At 41.4% G+C, this 16,457-nt stretch overlaps 2 protein-coding genes across 3 annotated transcripts in view; one reads left to right on the top strand and one right to left on the bottom strand.

The window, feature by feature from the left end:
* LOC122861919 (glutamate receptor ionotropic, NMDA 3B-like) overlaps positions 1-9,532 on the bottom strand; it is a 103,129-nt gene extending 93,597 nt beyond the window's left edge. Inside the window, exon 1 of one of the 2 annotated variants that reach the window (XM_044166995.1) lies at positions 9,068-9,532. Coding sequence is in view for 1 of the 2 variants with exons in the window: in XM_044166994.1 (XP_044022929.1) it covers positions 8,397-8,411 (15 nt within the window). In the remaining variant the exon portion in view is untranslated. Of the gene's footprint in view, positions 1-8,396; positions 9,006-9,067 lie in introns of those variants that run through there. The other variant, XM_044166994.1, reaches the window with a different exon arrangement.
* Positions 9,533-10,691: 1,159 nt separating this feature from the next.
* On the top strand, positions 10,692-15,499 carry cldn11a (claudin 11a). The gene is made up of 3 exons (XM_044167147.1): positions 10,692-11,160; positions 11,372-11,536; positions 13,697-15,499. The coding sequence occupies exons 1-3, from the start codon at positions 10,935-10,937 to the stop codon at positions 13,960-13,962; spliced, it is 657 nt and encodes a 218-aa protein (XP_044023082.1). The 5' UTR covers positions 10,692-10,934; the 3' UTR covers positions 13,963-15,499.
* The last annotated feature ends 958 nt before the right edge of the window (positions 15,500-16,457 follow it).

The following is a 16,457-nucleotide window of genomic DNA, read 5'->3' as shown; positions in this document are numbered from 1 at the left end:
GGCAGAGGAACATATAGCACAGCACCACGAGAAAGCTTTGAAGCAGGGGCGCAATGAAATAAATATTTGCAAGTAATTTAACAAACAGCTGCATGTATACACGCTGAAATGTATATGATTCATGTATACATACTATACGACTGCATGCTACACACTCAAGCGCATTAACGTGCACACACAAGCAGACACACACAAACATATATACACAGTAACAGTGACAGACAAGCTGGTGGTTAAGACTGGAGCAGTTCCCAACTGCCTCTTTGACAGGCAGCTAAACCGCATTAGCAGAAACAATGGAGCACTCAATCTCTTCCACGTTCCCTGGAGAGTCCCAGGGAGGGGTAGCGGGGTGAGAGGAAGGAGATTTAGCCTAATATATGTGGGGAGGCTGGGGCTTTGGCATGACCCTGTTTCCACACGCCGGTCTGTCAGCTGGTAATTGAGGAATATCAAGGTATAGGCCGGTGCCTGAGTCAGTGGATAAGTAATGATCTTCTTGGGTCATCGACCCCCATCCATTATAGTTAATCTAATCTGAAAAATAAATAATGAAACTCACCTATGAGGCGATCCTGGAGCGGATCAGCACTCCTGACAATGTGTCAGCACTCATACTAAGAAGTGTCGATTGCTGCCTCCTTAAAAGGCAGCAAAAGCCAGTTGATTCCTACAGACCAGGCACAGCTGTTTTAAGTGCCTGAGAGACCAATGAATCTGTCTGTCAGCCTTCCTGTCTGTCTTCAGAGCAGTAATGATTGATTTTTTTGCCACTTGGGGGTCAGGGAATAAACTCTAAACAACATTCAGATATTATCATCTTACAAAGTTGATATGGTAAACTTGTTACCAAACAGCTGCCTAGCTGCGACTGAAAATTAGATTACTGAGGGCAGTGTAAGTGAACCAAACAGTGAAGTTGTGTGCCATAAAACCAATGAGCTGAAAGATGCTGAAAGGCTTCGTATTGCTGAGGGGAACTGTAGAGCTGAATGATAATTCTTTGTAGGTTCATCACTTTGAGTGATCACTTTCACATTACAGTCACTTGACCCATTGTTAATATAAAAATTAGTGCAGCTTTAAAGAGTTCAAACATTTAAGGAGATAGTCCTATCCTTTGCTTTGTGAGAGGAGACATCTATGTAGTAATTAAGGAGCTAGAGTTAGATTTACTGTCAGACTAGCTTAGCATAAAGAATGGAGGCAGAGGGAGCAGCTAACCTGGTTCCGCCCAAAGTGCCATCTAAAACTTGTGTTTTATCTCATTTGTTTAACCTCTAGATAGAAAACAGATAGATCATTTGAGGTTTTGGGAGAAGTTATGTGCTGGAACTATTTCATGCCGAACAACAGCTGCGTGCAGTGACTGCATAGCTCAATCAAAGTTTTGTTGTTACAGCTAAGTTCCCAGGTTTGGTACCATCACGCTTGTACAGAGACTACAACCAAAACTTTTGCTCACCATATCGGGCAGCCTGCGCTACAGCTGGAGATGCTACACAAAAAGGTACAAACTCTCCCTAAAATCTCCAATAGTTGTTTTTTTCTGTTTATGTATGGCTTAAACAAACAAGATAAACTGTCTAAATAAGTCCACTTTAGAGTTGAGGGTATATAGGCATTTTCCTTTCATTTTTGACAGAGCCAGGCTAGGTGTTTCCCCCATTTCCAGGATGACATCCTCACTCCCATTCCGTATTAAACACACAGACATGAGGTTGATATCAATATGCTGTCACTCTCGGAAAGAAAGAGAATAAGTGTATTTCCCAAAATGTTGAACTATCCCCTTTAAATAATGTAATGTAATCCAATGGCCCACACATGGCCCAACTTCAACTCAGTCCAGTACTGCAGAGCCTCTCATAAAGATGATATATGAGTCATGACACGTCTCTCTCTCTCTCCATATCTCTCTCTTTCTCACTGCCCAACATTCCCATCTCCTATATTAGATAATGCACAGCCCACCATGTAAAGAGCAGTAGATTATTCTATTGCTGGTGACAACAGAGAGAGAAAGGGGGGAAGGGAGGAGGATTATAAAGAGCAGAATGATAAGGAGGCTAATTTAAGCAGTTTGAAAATGCTGGAGAGAGAGAGGGTAAGAGAGGGATAGAGAGAGGAAGGGAAGGAGGGAGTTAAGGCTTAATGGAAATAAGTTTATGTGGTAAGGTGCCAACTGTCGGGGAGTTTTAAAATATGTTCATAGAATAAAATATGTTTCAGAACATGTATTTTGGAAAACAAAATGCCCCTTTTCTAATCCACTCTCCTCACCCCTGCTACCTACGTAAATCTCTTCCCAGCACTAATGAACTATTATGACAAATACAGCGAGTATATTTACTGTGTTGACAGAGGCTGCGCTCTTCAGTCCCACAGGGCCAGAATGAGTTATACATCACCCTCTTTTTCACTCTTCTCCCCCAGCCTCTGTCTCCTTCCTTCGTTTCTAGTTGTAACTCTCTTCCTCTCCCACTTAGCCATATGGGGAATGACACATGTATCTCTCATCTTCTCCCACGGAGCGGCGAGGCTGTGCGGCACGGTTATGTTCTGTGTGGTATATAGTTAGCAGAGCTTGTGGTGATGTATTGAGTGTAATGGCCAACAGCGTTTGTTGAGATTAATTGATACTAATGACTAACACAGTTAGCGGTGAGTGATGGCTGCTACACCGCAGACACACTGGAGGATTGGACACAAATCAAGTTGCGACTCGGCTCCCACTGCAACACGCTCCGTCTGTTCTGTCATCTACAATGCAGTCTGAAACTTCGGCCACTAGTTAGATGCAAGATTTACTGGAGGGTTTTGTTACAAACTGCGACATCCACAGTTTGATAACCCAAATGCTACAAATGACTGACACTGACATTCAAGTAAGTTTACTGTTGGGTAGTAGCTCTGTTTTAAAGTAATAATCTACTGCACCAGCAGTTTAGAAAGTAAAAGAACCAAAAAAATGCAGGATATCTAAAAGGTTTCCTCTTCGTAAAAATGAAGATGTCATGCAAATGTTCATATACAAAAATCCACCAGAAAGTGTATCACACATGCCATACATGTGGTAGGCAACTCAGATAGCAACATTATCACAGGAAGTGATGTGAACCATGGATATGCATATTGCAAGAGAAAAGAAGATATAAGTGTAATCCATCTTAATCGTGTCTGTGCAAAATCCAGACAAGAGATGCATGTTAACACCAGGCATAGAGCCAGGGATATAAAACAATTTTCACCACTATAACTAAGAAGTACCTTAAATCTGGTGGAAGCTATGAGCTAAAGTACATTTGCAAGAAAGGATTTATTTACACTCACTTGGACGTTTACTTTAATGTGTGACAATGCCTTCCATTCAAATATAGAACTGTCAGCAAAAACCATGCCAAAATCCCTCTAATATGCAGGCTTCAGTTTTACTTAACATGATACTCTACCTACTTGATAACACTTTTACAGACCAGATGACGTTATGTGTATTTCAGAATTAAACGATGAATATGTTGTTTTTTCTCAACAGATCAACTGTGAAGCGTTTTGACAGAAACCTCATCAGTTTCGAGTCACGTCACTGTTGCACTGTAGCATAAATGGATCCTCCTCGGCCTATGCCTCCTGTTAATCACAGAATGTGACTTGACAACTATTTGAAAAAGCACCCATCATTCGCCTAGGCCAAGATGACTCATCCAGTATGGCTGCCACTCCATCACAGTGGGCTGGCCTAAAAAGGTTCCCTTCTTCATCACTTAATCATTGCTCCTCTTCACCTCCCCACTCATAAGTCATTCTCTTCGACTGCACCCCCACCTCTGAACTGGACCACTAGTTTTGCTTTGCAGAGACAAAGAGTGTGTCATTGCTCCTCATCGCTTTCAATTGTCTGACTGACAGCTCTGACAGCATGAAGGGTAGCAGAGGATTTATTCTGCCATGCTTCCTCTCCCTCCTGCTCCACTGTGCTTTAAACTTTCCGCTGCGTTCAGATGCCCCATCCACACACACACACACACACACACAGTCTACATGCACCACAGCCCCTTCTTTCCCTCCTCAGGAGGGCTAAAATCCCATCATCCCTCTATGTCAGAGTCGCTGTTGCAGTCCTCACCTCATTAGCATAATATTCCCATTCCCTTGCTGCCTCACTCCTCCTGTATCAGACAAACTGCTCTGGGAATCATTGTGGGATATGCCCTGCTCATGCTCAGTCTAATTCTTGCGACTTTCTCCCGATTCATTTCGCTCTCCCACCCTCATGTACACACACACACATTCACCCACTCTCTCTCTTAATGTCTGATTCGGTTCCTTGAATCAATCTGTCCTTCTATCTATCTATCTATCTATCTATCTATCTGAGCAGACAACTCTATTAGAGGTGTGAGTGAGAGATTGCAAGGAAAGTGAAAGATGTGATTGAGATACAGAGTAATGGTGGGAGAGATGAAGTGTAACACTGTTTACATGGCTGACTGGCTCAAACTACTTACCCCAATGATCTATAATATCTTTATATCTTACCACTTTTATCTCACTATGGGGCTGAAGCTCCATCACAGGTCGTGATACAAAGTTGTCAATTTTTGCCTACATTTGTGTTGGTTTTTAAATTTTTATTTTGTTGACACTCAACACATGCCCCCGCATGCATATATGAATAAACTGTAGACACAAGCCTAACCCTCAGTAAAAGCACAGCCATCTGTAAAGACAACAAAAAGACAGTTAATAATCATCCACGCTGGAGTGTCAGCTGGGGCTGGTTTAAGGTCTACGAGGGCTGACCAGAGCAATGTCAGTGTTAGAGCTTTCTAATTGCCTGAACTCCAGTAAGTGCCTGCAGCTCTCCATCTAAGCAGCTGACTTCAGTAAAACTCATCTGCTGTCAAAAAAGCAGTCAAAAAAGTACAAAGCATAAATATTGATTTAGAACAACTTGTAGTCTCTTCTAAAACATAACAAAGCTACACTGCATGACTATAACTCAATACCTCCTGCAACGGATCAGCACTAAAAGCCATAACTGATTATCTTCAGTGGAAGGTTTTCACTTTGAAGCAGCTACAGGAAATATTGAGCATGTAATAACAAGATACATGTGCCATTACCACAAAACTGCTGGCTGCAACTTTTTTCAGCTGCTTTTTGTCCCGCTGATACATTGTAATCTTTTTCTTTTCTTACTTTTTTCCTACTCAGTGCAGCCGGTTGAAATAAAAAAAAAAAAAAAAAGCAGTCCACATTAGATTTTGATAGGTAAGGTACAGTGATAGTGTTGGGATACATCACTGAAGTGAAAAATTGCAGGCACTCCAAGCAAATTGCAATTGCCTGAAAATTCTGATACATACGTTAAGATGAGTATTGCCTTTCTAAATATCTGATTCACATCCAGATTTGTTTTTGTCCTCATAACAAAACAGACTTGAACATACCAAATTACATGCCTGTTTAGATATTCACAAACACATACCTGATCTGAATCACATGCAACACATGCAAAAAAAAAAAAAAAAAATTGTGTCACTTTCACGAGGTAGTGCAAACATTGCCATATATATGACCAGAACAAACAACAGGACACAAGAGCAACAGGCAGAACGTGAGAGGAAGAAGTGGGCCAAACATGCCATTACAGTCCGTGACCTTGTGGAACTATCTGAAGCGTCTCAGTCTGTCTCTGTCTTCCTCTTAGACTGATTGCTATGCTGCTGCCACGTCACTGGACTGATGCAAGTGATGGAGGACTTACTTAACTCCATCCAGCAAGGACAGGAGGAAGGAAACGCTATGTCCTACATGTACAATACCTGAATGTCAACTGTAGACCATTGCTGTGATCTATCGCCCTCTGTTGGTAAGTTGGAGTACAGAGTATTAACTAGAAATTATATGATAATTGTTTTACCATAGATTTCTTTCTGGATTCATCTAGTCTACATATGGACTCAATCATAACTTTTCTTGTGCAAGTGCAACTACTTTAATCAGTGCTGACATGTTATAGGACTGTATACCATATAGCAGTGATTCCCAACCTCTTTGGCTTGTGACCCCTTAAAACAAAGCCATATCTCCTCGTCATTACATATGTCTTCTGTTTGTGGCCAGTTAACTAGAAAACTATCCAGTGACTCACAAGGAAAAAAATTAAATGAAAGATTAGAGGAAAGTCTGAAAAAACAAATTTGTGTAGCCAAAATTGTGGGGTGGACCTCTTGTGGGGGTCCCGATCCCCAGGTTTAAAACCACTGCCATATGGCAAGACAGTAGACTAAACTAAAGCAGAATGCTTGTACACATTTATTCTAGGTCATTCATAGTTGTTGTGCAAAGTGCAATGAGCTTGATTAATAGCCTAGACAGTGCCCATGTGCAGAATAGCAGGTTCAGTAATACGAATCCTCATGAGCAAAGTTTTAACTTCATCAGACACATTCAGACAGTGGGGGAAAGTAAACAAGTAAATTTGCTTAAATACTGTACATAGAGCAAGTATAATTTTAGGTACCTGTAAACTAGAGTTTCCAATTTATGCTACTTTTTAACTCTATTCAACTAAATTTTTAGGGCAAATATAGTAGTTAAAGTTTCTGCTTTTACTGAAGTTAAGTATCTGAATACCAGGAATAGAAAAAAAATACTATAATATTTTACTTAAGTAAAAGCACTGTTATTTTAAAGACATTTTAGTCAAGCAAAAGTAAAATTACTTGTGTGAAAATGTACTCAAATATGTACTCAAGTAAATAGTTAAAATGCACTGAGTAAGTTACAGCACCACATTTTTAAAAGGGGCTTGGTGGGGTGGTATATGATGATGATAATGTTAAATGATATAACTATAGAATTAAAGAACACCTTTAGGCAACAAAATAAAGTGCATTAACATGTCAACACATACACTAGTGGAACAATATCACGCCATCCCTGGGTGTGAACGCACCACCATACAACTGATCATCAATTGTAAATAAACAGCCACCTTTCTCAGTATAACCTTACAAGAATTAGCCAGGAAAGAGGACAAAACTCAGACAAGACGGTGTAGTCCCTCATTCGTCCAGGAGTGTTCTATCGTAGAAAAGGTTTCAGTCGTAGTCATCTGGACACTGTTTTCAGAAGACAAGACGTTTCGGCTCCCATCCAGAAGTCTTTCTCAATTGTGAAAAAAATGGGACGGGAACTAGAAATTTAAGCTACTCTGTGTTACATAAGCCCTGCCCTCAGGAAGGAATCTACCTACCTAGTATCTGTTAATAGCTAGTTTCACCTGAAACTGACCTAATTGTTTCCAAGATGGCCCAGTAATCAGTAATCAGGCCTATTGTTTTCTGGCTGCACCTACCTCATCACTGTTAAGTACCTGATTAGCATGTGATTGGCGTGACCAAGGTGTTAATACACTGTGATAGACTTTGGGCAGATTCTTTGGGTTCTCTTTTTTCACAAAAATGGCTTCTTTCACTCCTCTTTCAAACCAACTCTTCTCTCTACTTAGAATCTTCACCTCGCTGTCCTCAAATGTGAGGTTTGTAGCTTTTAGATGCAAATGCACGGCGCTCTGTAATCCTGAGTTAGCGTGTCGTCTGTGCTGATAAAGTCTTTTGTGAAGTGGCTGTTTGGTCTCACCTATGAACCGTTCTTTGCAGCTATCAACGAAGTTAAAAGAGACAAAAAACAGGACAAAAGTGTAACAGAACCAAGAAGGAATGGTGTCTCCATTCCTTATGTATCCGGACTGTCTGAAAAACTACAAAGGATCTTTAGACAGCACGATGTTCCTGTCTTCTTTAAACCAGGCAACATTTTAAGACAGAAACTCGTTCACCTTAAGGACAAGTTGCCCACACAAAAACAGAGCAATGTAGTCTACTCCATTCAGTGCAGTGAGGAAAACTGCAGAGAACATAAGCCCTTCCTGAGGGCAGGGCTTATGTAGCACAGTAGCTTAAATTTCTAGTTCCCGTCCCATTTTTTTTTCACAATTGAGAATGACTTCCGGATGGGAGCCAAAAAGTCTTGATTCTGAAAACAGTGTCCAGATGACTACAACTGAAACCTTTTCTATGATAAAACTCAGACACAAAAATGATAAATAACAACAATAAATAAAAGATACACCGCTACGGGTGCAACAAGAATTATTAGAAGAATAAAGCATCACCAGGGCAGACAACACAGACATGTAAAGATAATATAACTTCCACTGCTGCTACAGCCCAGAAACACACACATTAAAGCAAAAAGAAAGTCTGCACAGTTTTTACATACAGCCTAGCACACACACACCACTGTTTCTAGACAATGCAGTGGTTGATCACATCCTCCTTTAGACAGTGAGTTACAACAGTCAGTCAGTTTGTTGTTGTACTCACCTGTCTGAACGTCATGAGCCTTGTGCACCGCGAACTCCTCCTCAATCTGCTCCAGGTTCAGCTTCTCTGCTCGTTCATTCTCAGTGCATAATATAACCAGTCCACTCAGCCTGTCTGTCCCACTACAACCAGTCCATTCAGCCTGTCTGGTCCCACTACAACCAGTCCACTCAGCCTGTCTGTCCCACTACAACCAGTCCATTCAGCCTGTCTGGTCCCACTACAACCAGTCCACTCAGCCTGTCTGTCCCACTACAACCAGTCCATTCAGCCTGTCTGGTCCCACTACAACCAGTCCACTCAGCCTGTCTGTCCCACTACAACCAGTCCATTCAGCCTGTCTGGTCCCACTACAACCAGTCCACTCAGCCTGTCTGTCCCACTACAACCAGTCCATTCAGCCTGTCTGGTCCCACTACAACCAGTCCACTCAGCCTGTCTGTCCCACTACAACCAGTCCACTCTGCCTGTCCCACTACAACCAGTCCATTCAGCCTCTCTGGTCCCACTACAACCAGTCCACTCAGCTTGTCTGTCCCACTACAACCAGTCCACTCAGCCTCTCTGGTCCCACTGCGCTCCTCCAATTCACAAAGTTTGGAGCTGAATGAGGCTCTGCAGTCACAGCTGTCACAGGGACACGTCACAAACAGCAGAAAGGCCTCACTCACCTCACTGAAGGAAGAGCTTCCTAAGCAAATGTAGAAGGCACTGCTGGAGAATCCACCATTAGCATATTAGCATTTAGTATTTTCGCTAACCACGGCACGCACCTGTTGCTCGCGCAACATCGTGGATGTGTTTGATTTGGGTCACTTAGCATGCTGGCCGGGTGGTGCATTAAATCAGTTATCAACGTAGTTCCGGCCTTTTTTCCCTACTTACGCCACGTTAGAATAATGCTAACCTTATCCATAACCCATAATGACGTCATCCCAAATTTTCATTGCATTATTGTGCATTTTTGTACTGTGCACTAACTGCTGAAGCTGGCCCAGGTGCGAACCCCCACACCCCCTGACACTCGGCCAGTGTCCCTCACTTCCCCTCAGGCCTTGGTATTGCGTAACAGCATCCGTCGCACGGAGGCCACTCGGAGAGCAGAGGGCGAGTGGGCGAGGGATTTAAATGTAACGCACCTGCCCTTGTACTCTTCCAGCTCAAACGATCATGGCTCGACCGCCAGTTGTAGGCTCAGCGCTATACTGCATTTTACAAATCATCAGAAATACCTGCAGACTCATTTCAATGAGGCGAATGCGTCCTCTGCGGATAACTGCAATATGTAGGCAGTTTGTAATTAGCTGCATCAGTTTCAGAGTTAGACATTTCTGTTTGTGATCTGTATCATGATTATCATAAATATTATTGCTACGGGTTTATGATATCTTATAAAACAGCAAATTTTCCATGCGTTTACAAATAATGTTGGGAATAAAGAAATCACACATTAAACTGAACAGTACAACAATCCAAGTACTGTAATGACATGTATGACATTTTTCAGTAAAATATCAATTTGTCAATGAGATTTTCTTAATAAAACAATTTGCTAACTAGGCAACAGGAGTTTTATGTACATTATTGCCACCTAACCATGGATGTATTTTCTTGCAACAAATGCACAACTGCAATGCATTGTGGGTGATAAACACCTCTGCGTGAACATCGTTGTTGAGTCGCTCCTTCAGCCCTCCGAGGGTCGATCTCACGAAGTTCACTTGAGTTTTCCAGACAATTGGAACATGTCATGGCGGCGGGGATTCCCCCGAGGTCAGGTGCCGAGGGGAAGTCAACAGGGCATTTGATTTAGCACCTTTCCTTTGTTCCTTTCTCACACCTTTATCAGAGCCTACCATTAAAATTACAGATTACAAAAATATTCAAATAAGTAGGCTACAAGTCCACAAAAATACGACTTTGTTACAGTAACGAGCGTAAATGTAATTCGTTACTTCCACCCCTGCTTGTTCGGGCATCCAAAGGAAGTATTTTGTTGGTAAGATGCACATGTATGACACTTGGCAAGAAATAAAATGTGGCCAGAAGATGGCAGCAGATTTCTTGTTAAATTTTCTCAGCTCCCAACTCAGCCATCTATCCGGTCAGTCAATACCGCAAAGGCTGTGTGGATGCAAGGAAGGGGCAGTGCACACCAACTTTTTGGAGAGGCAGTAAAAGTGGGGTGTGTTATCTCCCTTTTAATTTTTTTTGTCCGCATCTAAGTATCTGATTGGTTGTCAGTTTTAGAGTAGTTTTTCCCTTACTGAACTTTCCCCTATAAAACCTGATGATGTGAAAGATTCATTATTTTGAAGTGCGCAACACAGCTCAATTGATGGAATTACTGAATTGCGAGGGAAAAGTAAACTTTAACACTGGATTAACTTGTATGGTGGAATATCAATTCTAAAGGTAGACTCGACCTTGTATTATTCCACATTTTGGTTAATTTTGTTAATCACGCTCAACTGTAGTTTTAACGTTTCTAACGGTTCCTGAACCAGGGACAAGTGGTCTTTACGCACATTTTGCGCCATGGCGAACTCGTGCCTTCAACTGAGCGGTTTTCTCATCAGCTGCCTCGGCTGGCTGGGCATCGTGATCGCGACATCCACCAATGATTGGGTGATTATGTGTAAATACGGTTTGAACACCTGCAAGAAGATGGATGAGCTGGGAGCCAAGGGACCCTGGGCGGACTGTGTCATCTCCACAGGACTCTACCACTGCGTCTCCCTAACGCAGATCCTGGACCTGCCAGGTAGATACTGTTCTGTGTACATCCCTGCAGCAGCACTGTGGCTGTTAACATTTAGGTTTATTCCTTTCACCTGATATTAGGCAATTTATTTACAAGATGTTATTTCAACCACTTCTTCTCAACACAACTCTATGTTTTCTACATACGCTGTGATGGAGAGTTTTCTTTTTTTGGCAGAAATATCATATATGTTTCCTATGTGTTTCTATAGCCTACATCCAGACGACTCGTGCCCTGATGATCACTGGTTCAATACTGGGTCTCCCAGCAGTGGGAATGATTCTCATGTCCATGCCGTGCATTAGTCTCGGCAATGAACCCCAGAGCTCCAAGAACAAGCGCACCATTCTGGGAGGAGTGCTTATATTCATAGTTGGTAAGAGATTCAACTTCATTCACACAATGCAGCTCTAATAAATTAGTGGACAAAGACTGAATGTCATGGTCGGACAAAATATACAGTAGATCAGGGTAGGTCAAATTGTTTTGCGCTCACATGCATGCACCAAGATCCCGTCCAACCTCCATGACTGTGACCTCTTTTAACCCCACCTTAAATGCCTACAAGCTGCTGAGAGCAGAGGATGTTGAATATGACTGTCTTCCTCCCTAGGGTGCACACATATGCACACACACACACACACACACACACACACACACACACACACACACACACACACACACACACACACACACACACACACACTTATATGTTCCTGTTCCATTGAACCCTTCCCCCTAGATGCCATCACATTCCTCTCCTCCACCTACTCTTATCCACACCCTGCCTTTGTCCTAAACCACATGGAAACTCACTCCCTGAATTGCCCAGTTTACTGTGCTTATAAATATTTGACTGGTGCTGCAGCATTTTCCAACGCCTGTGTCCCTCGAATGAAATTTCAACACCTGTGTCCATCGTTTGACTTTTCCATTGCCCAGGTCTTTCATAGTAAAACTATTTCCAATGTGTGCCGCGTATTCCTGAGTCACAAACATCATCGTTACATCCATACAAAAAGTTAAAGCCCTGACTTAGTTAATAGATTTTCTATTTTGTCACTGGGAACCCTTTTACATCAGGGAGGATTTGTTTGTGTGTTTGCGTGCTTGTTGCACAGCAAAAAAAATAAATAATTATCTCACCATATTGCCTACCACTGCCTCCATACTGACATCAAAATCATCCCAGCAGCAATCAGTTTGAGTCCAACTTGAATTATTTTTGTCATCCGTGTCCTCTGAGGCATCAGTTGGGAAGCTTTCAGTCCACACATTATTTGTGGATTGGGTTATTGCCCATTCTAGTGCAGTATATTCAAACTTTATTGGCGGTAAAAAGATTTCATACATTTGTTCTGTGTTAGCCTCAGGTGTATATTGGCAAAAATCCAACATATACTAGAAGTGTCTCTGTCAGCTGCATAGGGATTTCAATGTTTGTATAAGTCCTATATCAGGCCTCTCTTCAAGGCAAAGCTTATATAACACTGTTAAGTCTTGCTGCTAAGTAATATTATTTTACACATTCTTTCTTCCAATCTATCATCCCCCTGTGTCCTGTATGAGGAATAAAAGATAACAAAACTGTAATAGCTCTAGTATTGAAATGCGTCCTCTATTTTTGCTCTCTGCATGAATACAGGAGGAGTATAGGAGGATCTTATTAGATCTTTGGGTCTGGGTTTGTACAGCTACTGTATGTGTGGGGTCATGCAGTTCATGTCTCTATCCCATTATGACTCTTTCTGTGAAGACTGTAGATACTCAAGGGAAGTCCTGGTACTTGAAGGGACATACAACTCTTCCCCGCATCCCTAGTTTAATTACATTTTACTGCTTGTTGTGCGGCCTCTTTGCCAAACCCAAGTATGATGATGATCCAGCATGTATGTGTAGGCAGAAATTATGTGCACCATTTTGCATCCCCAGTTTTATTATGTAATTTGCCCTTCAAAGATAGATCTGTGTGGTGATGCAATATGTACATTGTTATATTCAGCAGCATACCCTTTCATTACCAGTTGAATTGTAACCTGTATGTTAAAACTTTATTAAAGTATTAACATACAGGTTTTTAATTTAGCTTATGTGTGTAGGTTGCTTTCATTTGCACCATTTTGCATTACCAGTTTTATTATATAATTTGTCATTCAAAGCTAGCCCTCTGTGATAGTACAATATGTTTGTGTGTATATTAATTAAATTCAGCAGCACCATTTTGCATTCCCAATTTAGTTTACTTGGAGTCTGTCTGTTTTTATATAACTTGCATATGTATAGATTTAGCTTTCATTTGCACCATTTTGCATCACCAGTTTTATTATATAATTTGCCATTCTAACCTAACGCTGTGTGGTAATACAAAATGTTTGTTTATTATAATCAGCAGCACCATTACATTACATTCCCACTTTAATTACACTTTGAATCAGTCTGTTTTTTTCAAAGTAACATGTATGTGTGTATATGTTGCTTTCAAAGGCACCATTTTATATACCCAATTTTAATAATTTTTCTGTCTGTTTCTTCTCAGCACTGTGTGGTATGGTGTCTACGGTCTGGTTTCCCATCGGCGCTCACCAGGAGCAGGGCCTCATGTCATTCGGCTTCTCCCTCTACACTGGATGGGTGGGCACTATCTTCTCCTTGCTGGGCGGGTCCATTCTTACTTGTTGCTCCTCAGATTCATCCTCATCTCGCTCCTACCAGGACAACAATCGTTTCTACTACTCCAAACAGGGAGGTGGCAACCCGCCAGCAGCCCCCTCTGCCAATCACGCCAAGAGCGCCCATGTCTGAGATGGGAGAGATCTCCCAAGTGGATGTGTAGGGGACCATAGTTTGTATATAGAGACATATACGCTAGCACACACACCCCAACACACATGTACACATACAATCACATTTACATGCAAACCTATACTGGAAGAGAAAAAGACACACTAGCACACTCATTCATGTTGGTTCGTCAAGAAAATTACACAAATTCTTCAGTGAGCGCACAAACATACATAAAAGAAACATTCCCTCATCCAAACACACAAAGGCTGTTTTTGTTGGAGCTCTTTTTTCGCCGATGGATTGTTTTTGTATCACAGAGCTCATCTTCCAGCCTCCTCATTTTGGTGTGGTGTGGACTCTCCCCACTGTTACATAATTGTACAAGCTGCCTGCACAGCAGCCTGAGGTCCTAATCATCTGAGGCCTTGTGGACTGAGATATTGATCTTCTATATTACTTTTATTTTTCTATTTCGATGCTCCTAGAGATTAAATCTCATGAGTGTCTTTGTTCAATGTTTAAAAAAAATCATTATCTGTTGTTTTGATAAGAGCAGGGCTTGATTGAATGTGTTCATTAACATTGTTTATGTACATTTATTGACAGTATTGTAATGGTAAATGGACTGTACTTGTATAGCGCCTTTCAAGTCTTCCAACCACTTAAAGCGCTTTACACTACAAATCACATTCACCCCATTCACACACATTTATACACTGATGGCAGGTGCCAACTGCTCATCAGTCCAAAGAAACTAACTCATTCACACACACTCACGCACCAAGCAATTTGGGGTTCAGTATCTTGCCCAAGGACACTTCGACATGTGGGCTGGGGAAGCCGGGATCGAACCGCCGACCTTCTGATTAGTGGATGACCCGCTCTACCTCCTGGCTTGGGCGACTCTATAGTGAATTTGCCTCTCGAGTGATAGACTTGATTAAAAAAATTTAGCACTGTTCATGTGTACATTGTGTGTGTACAATGTCAATGTACATTTCACAAGAGAGCTTTAACCAGCAGTGTTACAGTCTGTGTTAGAGTCTTAGTACAGTGTGTACACTGACATGGAAAAAATGACTTATTAGAGAGTACAAAACCTTAATATTTTGTCCATAACTCCCTCATCTGATAGTAATATTTCATAATCCAAAGTTACCTTACACATTATGTGACTAACTTGCGTCTATTTTAAATTTGAATAACAGAGTGACAAAAAAGCAGCTTATCCTGTAACTGTGGAATTATAAATTTCCAGTAAACATCTTAGTCAAACTTCCTCAGAGAGTAGCTCTTTAAAAGGTATGTAGCTTTCACTAGTGTGCACAAAAAATCAGTATTATGTAGATTAGCTTCTCTTGAAGGAATGTGATGACTTGAATATTCATTATCTCAAAAGTACTCTGAACACAGATGGAACCTGATATTTCCAAGATGAAGGAAACTGATATTTCCAACTCAGATCCATGCTGAAGCAGTATTAGCTGGTTATTTATTGTTTCACTGATGTGCTATTGTTTGATTTTCTATAATAAAGACAAAATAATTAAAACTGCCTTTGTCTCAAGTGTGTTGAGTTGATAAGATGTTCTCATCCCACACATAATTTTCTTTCCTCTATCTGGGTGTGACATAAACACAGCAGAAAGAAGTTGTTGTGAGTCGGTAATATAGACTGGCTATCGTGAGTGTGTTTGTTGTATACAGTATGTTTCAATATTTGTATGAATATAGGCTGATAAAACATGAATTGTTACCAATGTCTGATATCTGTAATGTGATTAAGTGACCCTGAGTTAGGTCAGCACAGAAGAGCCTATCCCTAAGACAGTCAAAACCATACACTGTACCGGTCCTCCCCTGCCGACCACACACACACACACACACACAGTGCCCAGTGTGTGGCTGACTGTGTGCTCCTCTGTCCATATCAAGGTCAGTGAGTCATATCATAGCTATTACATGATACTTTGGAAACAATATGTGCTATCTCATTGTCCTCAGCTTATCTTCAAACACACACACAGACACACACAACCATCTGTCCTAGTTGCATGCTGATCTCCACTCAGTTTCTGTATTTCTACACATCATTCTGTCACTGCAGTATGTGTATGTGTATTTCCTGGCATGGCTGTGTGTGCAGGTGCGTGTGTGTCTGTGTCCGATCTTGTTGGTGTGTGTATTCCCTGAAATGTGATGCTGTTCCAGGCATAGAGCCATTTGGTCCACAGGAGGACAGTGGGAGGCCAGTGGGCTACCAAGCGGTCCTGTATTGCTGAAAGAGACCAGTAGTGTTATGATTTGCTATGCTAAAACATTGCTATCTAAAGTTGCTATCTATCAACACAACTTTATTGTTGACTAAGAGGAAGTTTGAACAGAGGATGGATTTTTTTTAGAGAAATTCTGCTCTTGGACATTATCACATGCCAACACCATTATACTGTGATATTATATCCTTTCCAGCAATTATTTTCCCAGCAATTTATTTTACTTTTCTTTTGAATCCA

The sequence above is a fragment of the Siniperca chuatsi genome, linkage group LG15, assembly GCF_020085105.1.
Source record: "Siniperca chuatsi isolate FFG_IHB_CAS linkage group LG15, ASM2008510v1, whole genome shotgun sequence".
Taxonomy (NCBI): domain Eukaryota; kingdom Metazoa; phylum Chordata; class Actinopteri; order Centrarchiformes; family Sinipercidae; genus Siniperca; species Siniperca chuatsi.
This window is presented reverse-complemented; position numbering and strand designations above follow the sequence as displayed.

Bases quoted from the DNA above. Each gene is read 5' to 3' on its own strand.
- cldn11a (XM_044167147.1), top strand. From the start codon at position 10,935: ATGGCGAACTCGTGCCTTCAACTGAGCGGTTTTCTCATCAGCTGCCTC. The intron at 11,161-11,371 runs GTAGATACTGTT...GTGTTTCTATAG, and splicing joins GCAGATCCTGGACCTGCCAG to CCTACATCCAGACGACTCGT. The intron at 11,537-13,696 runs GTAAGAGATTCA...GTTTCTTCTCAG, and splicing joins AGTGCTTATATTCATAGTTG to CACTGTGTGGTATGGTGTCT.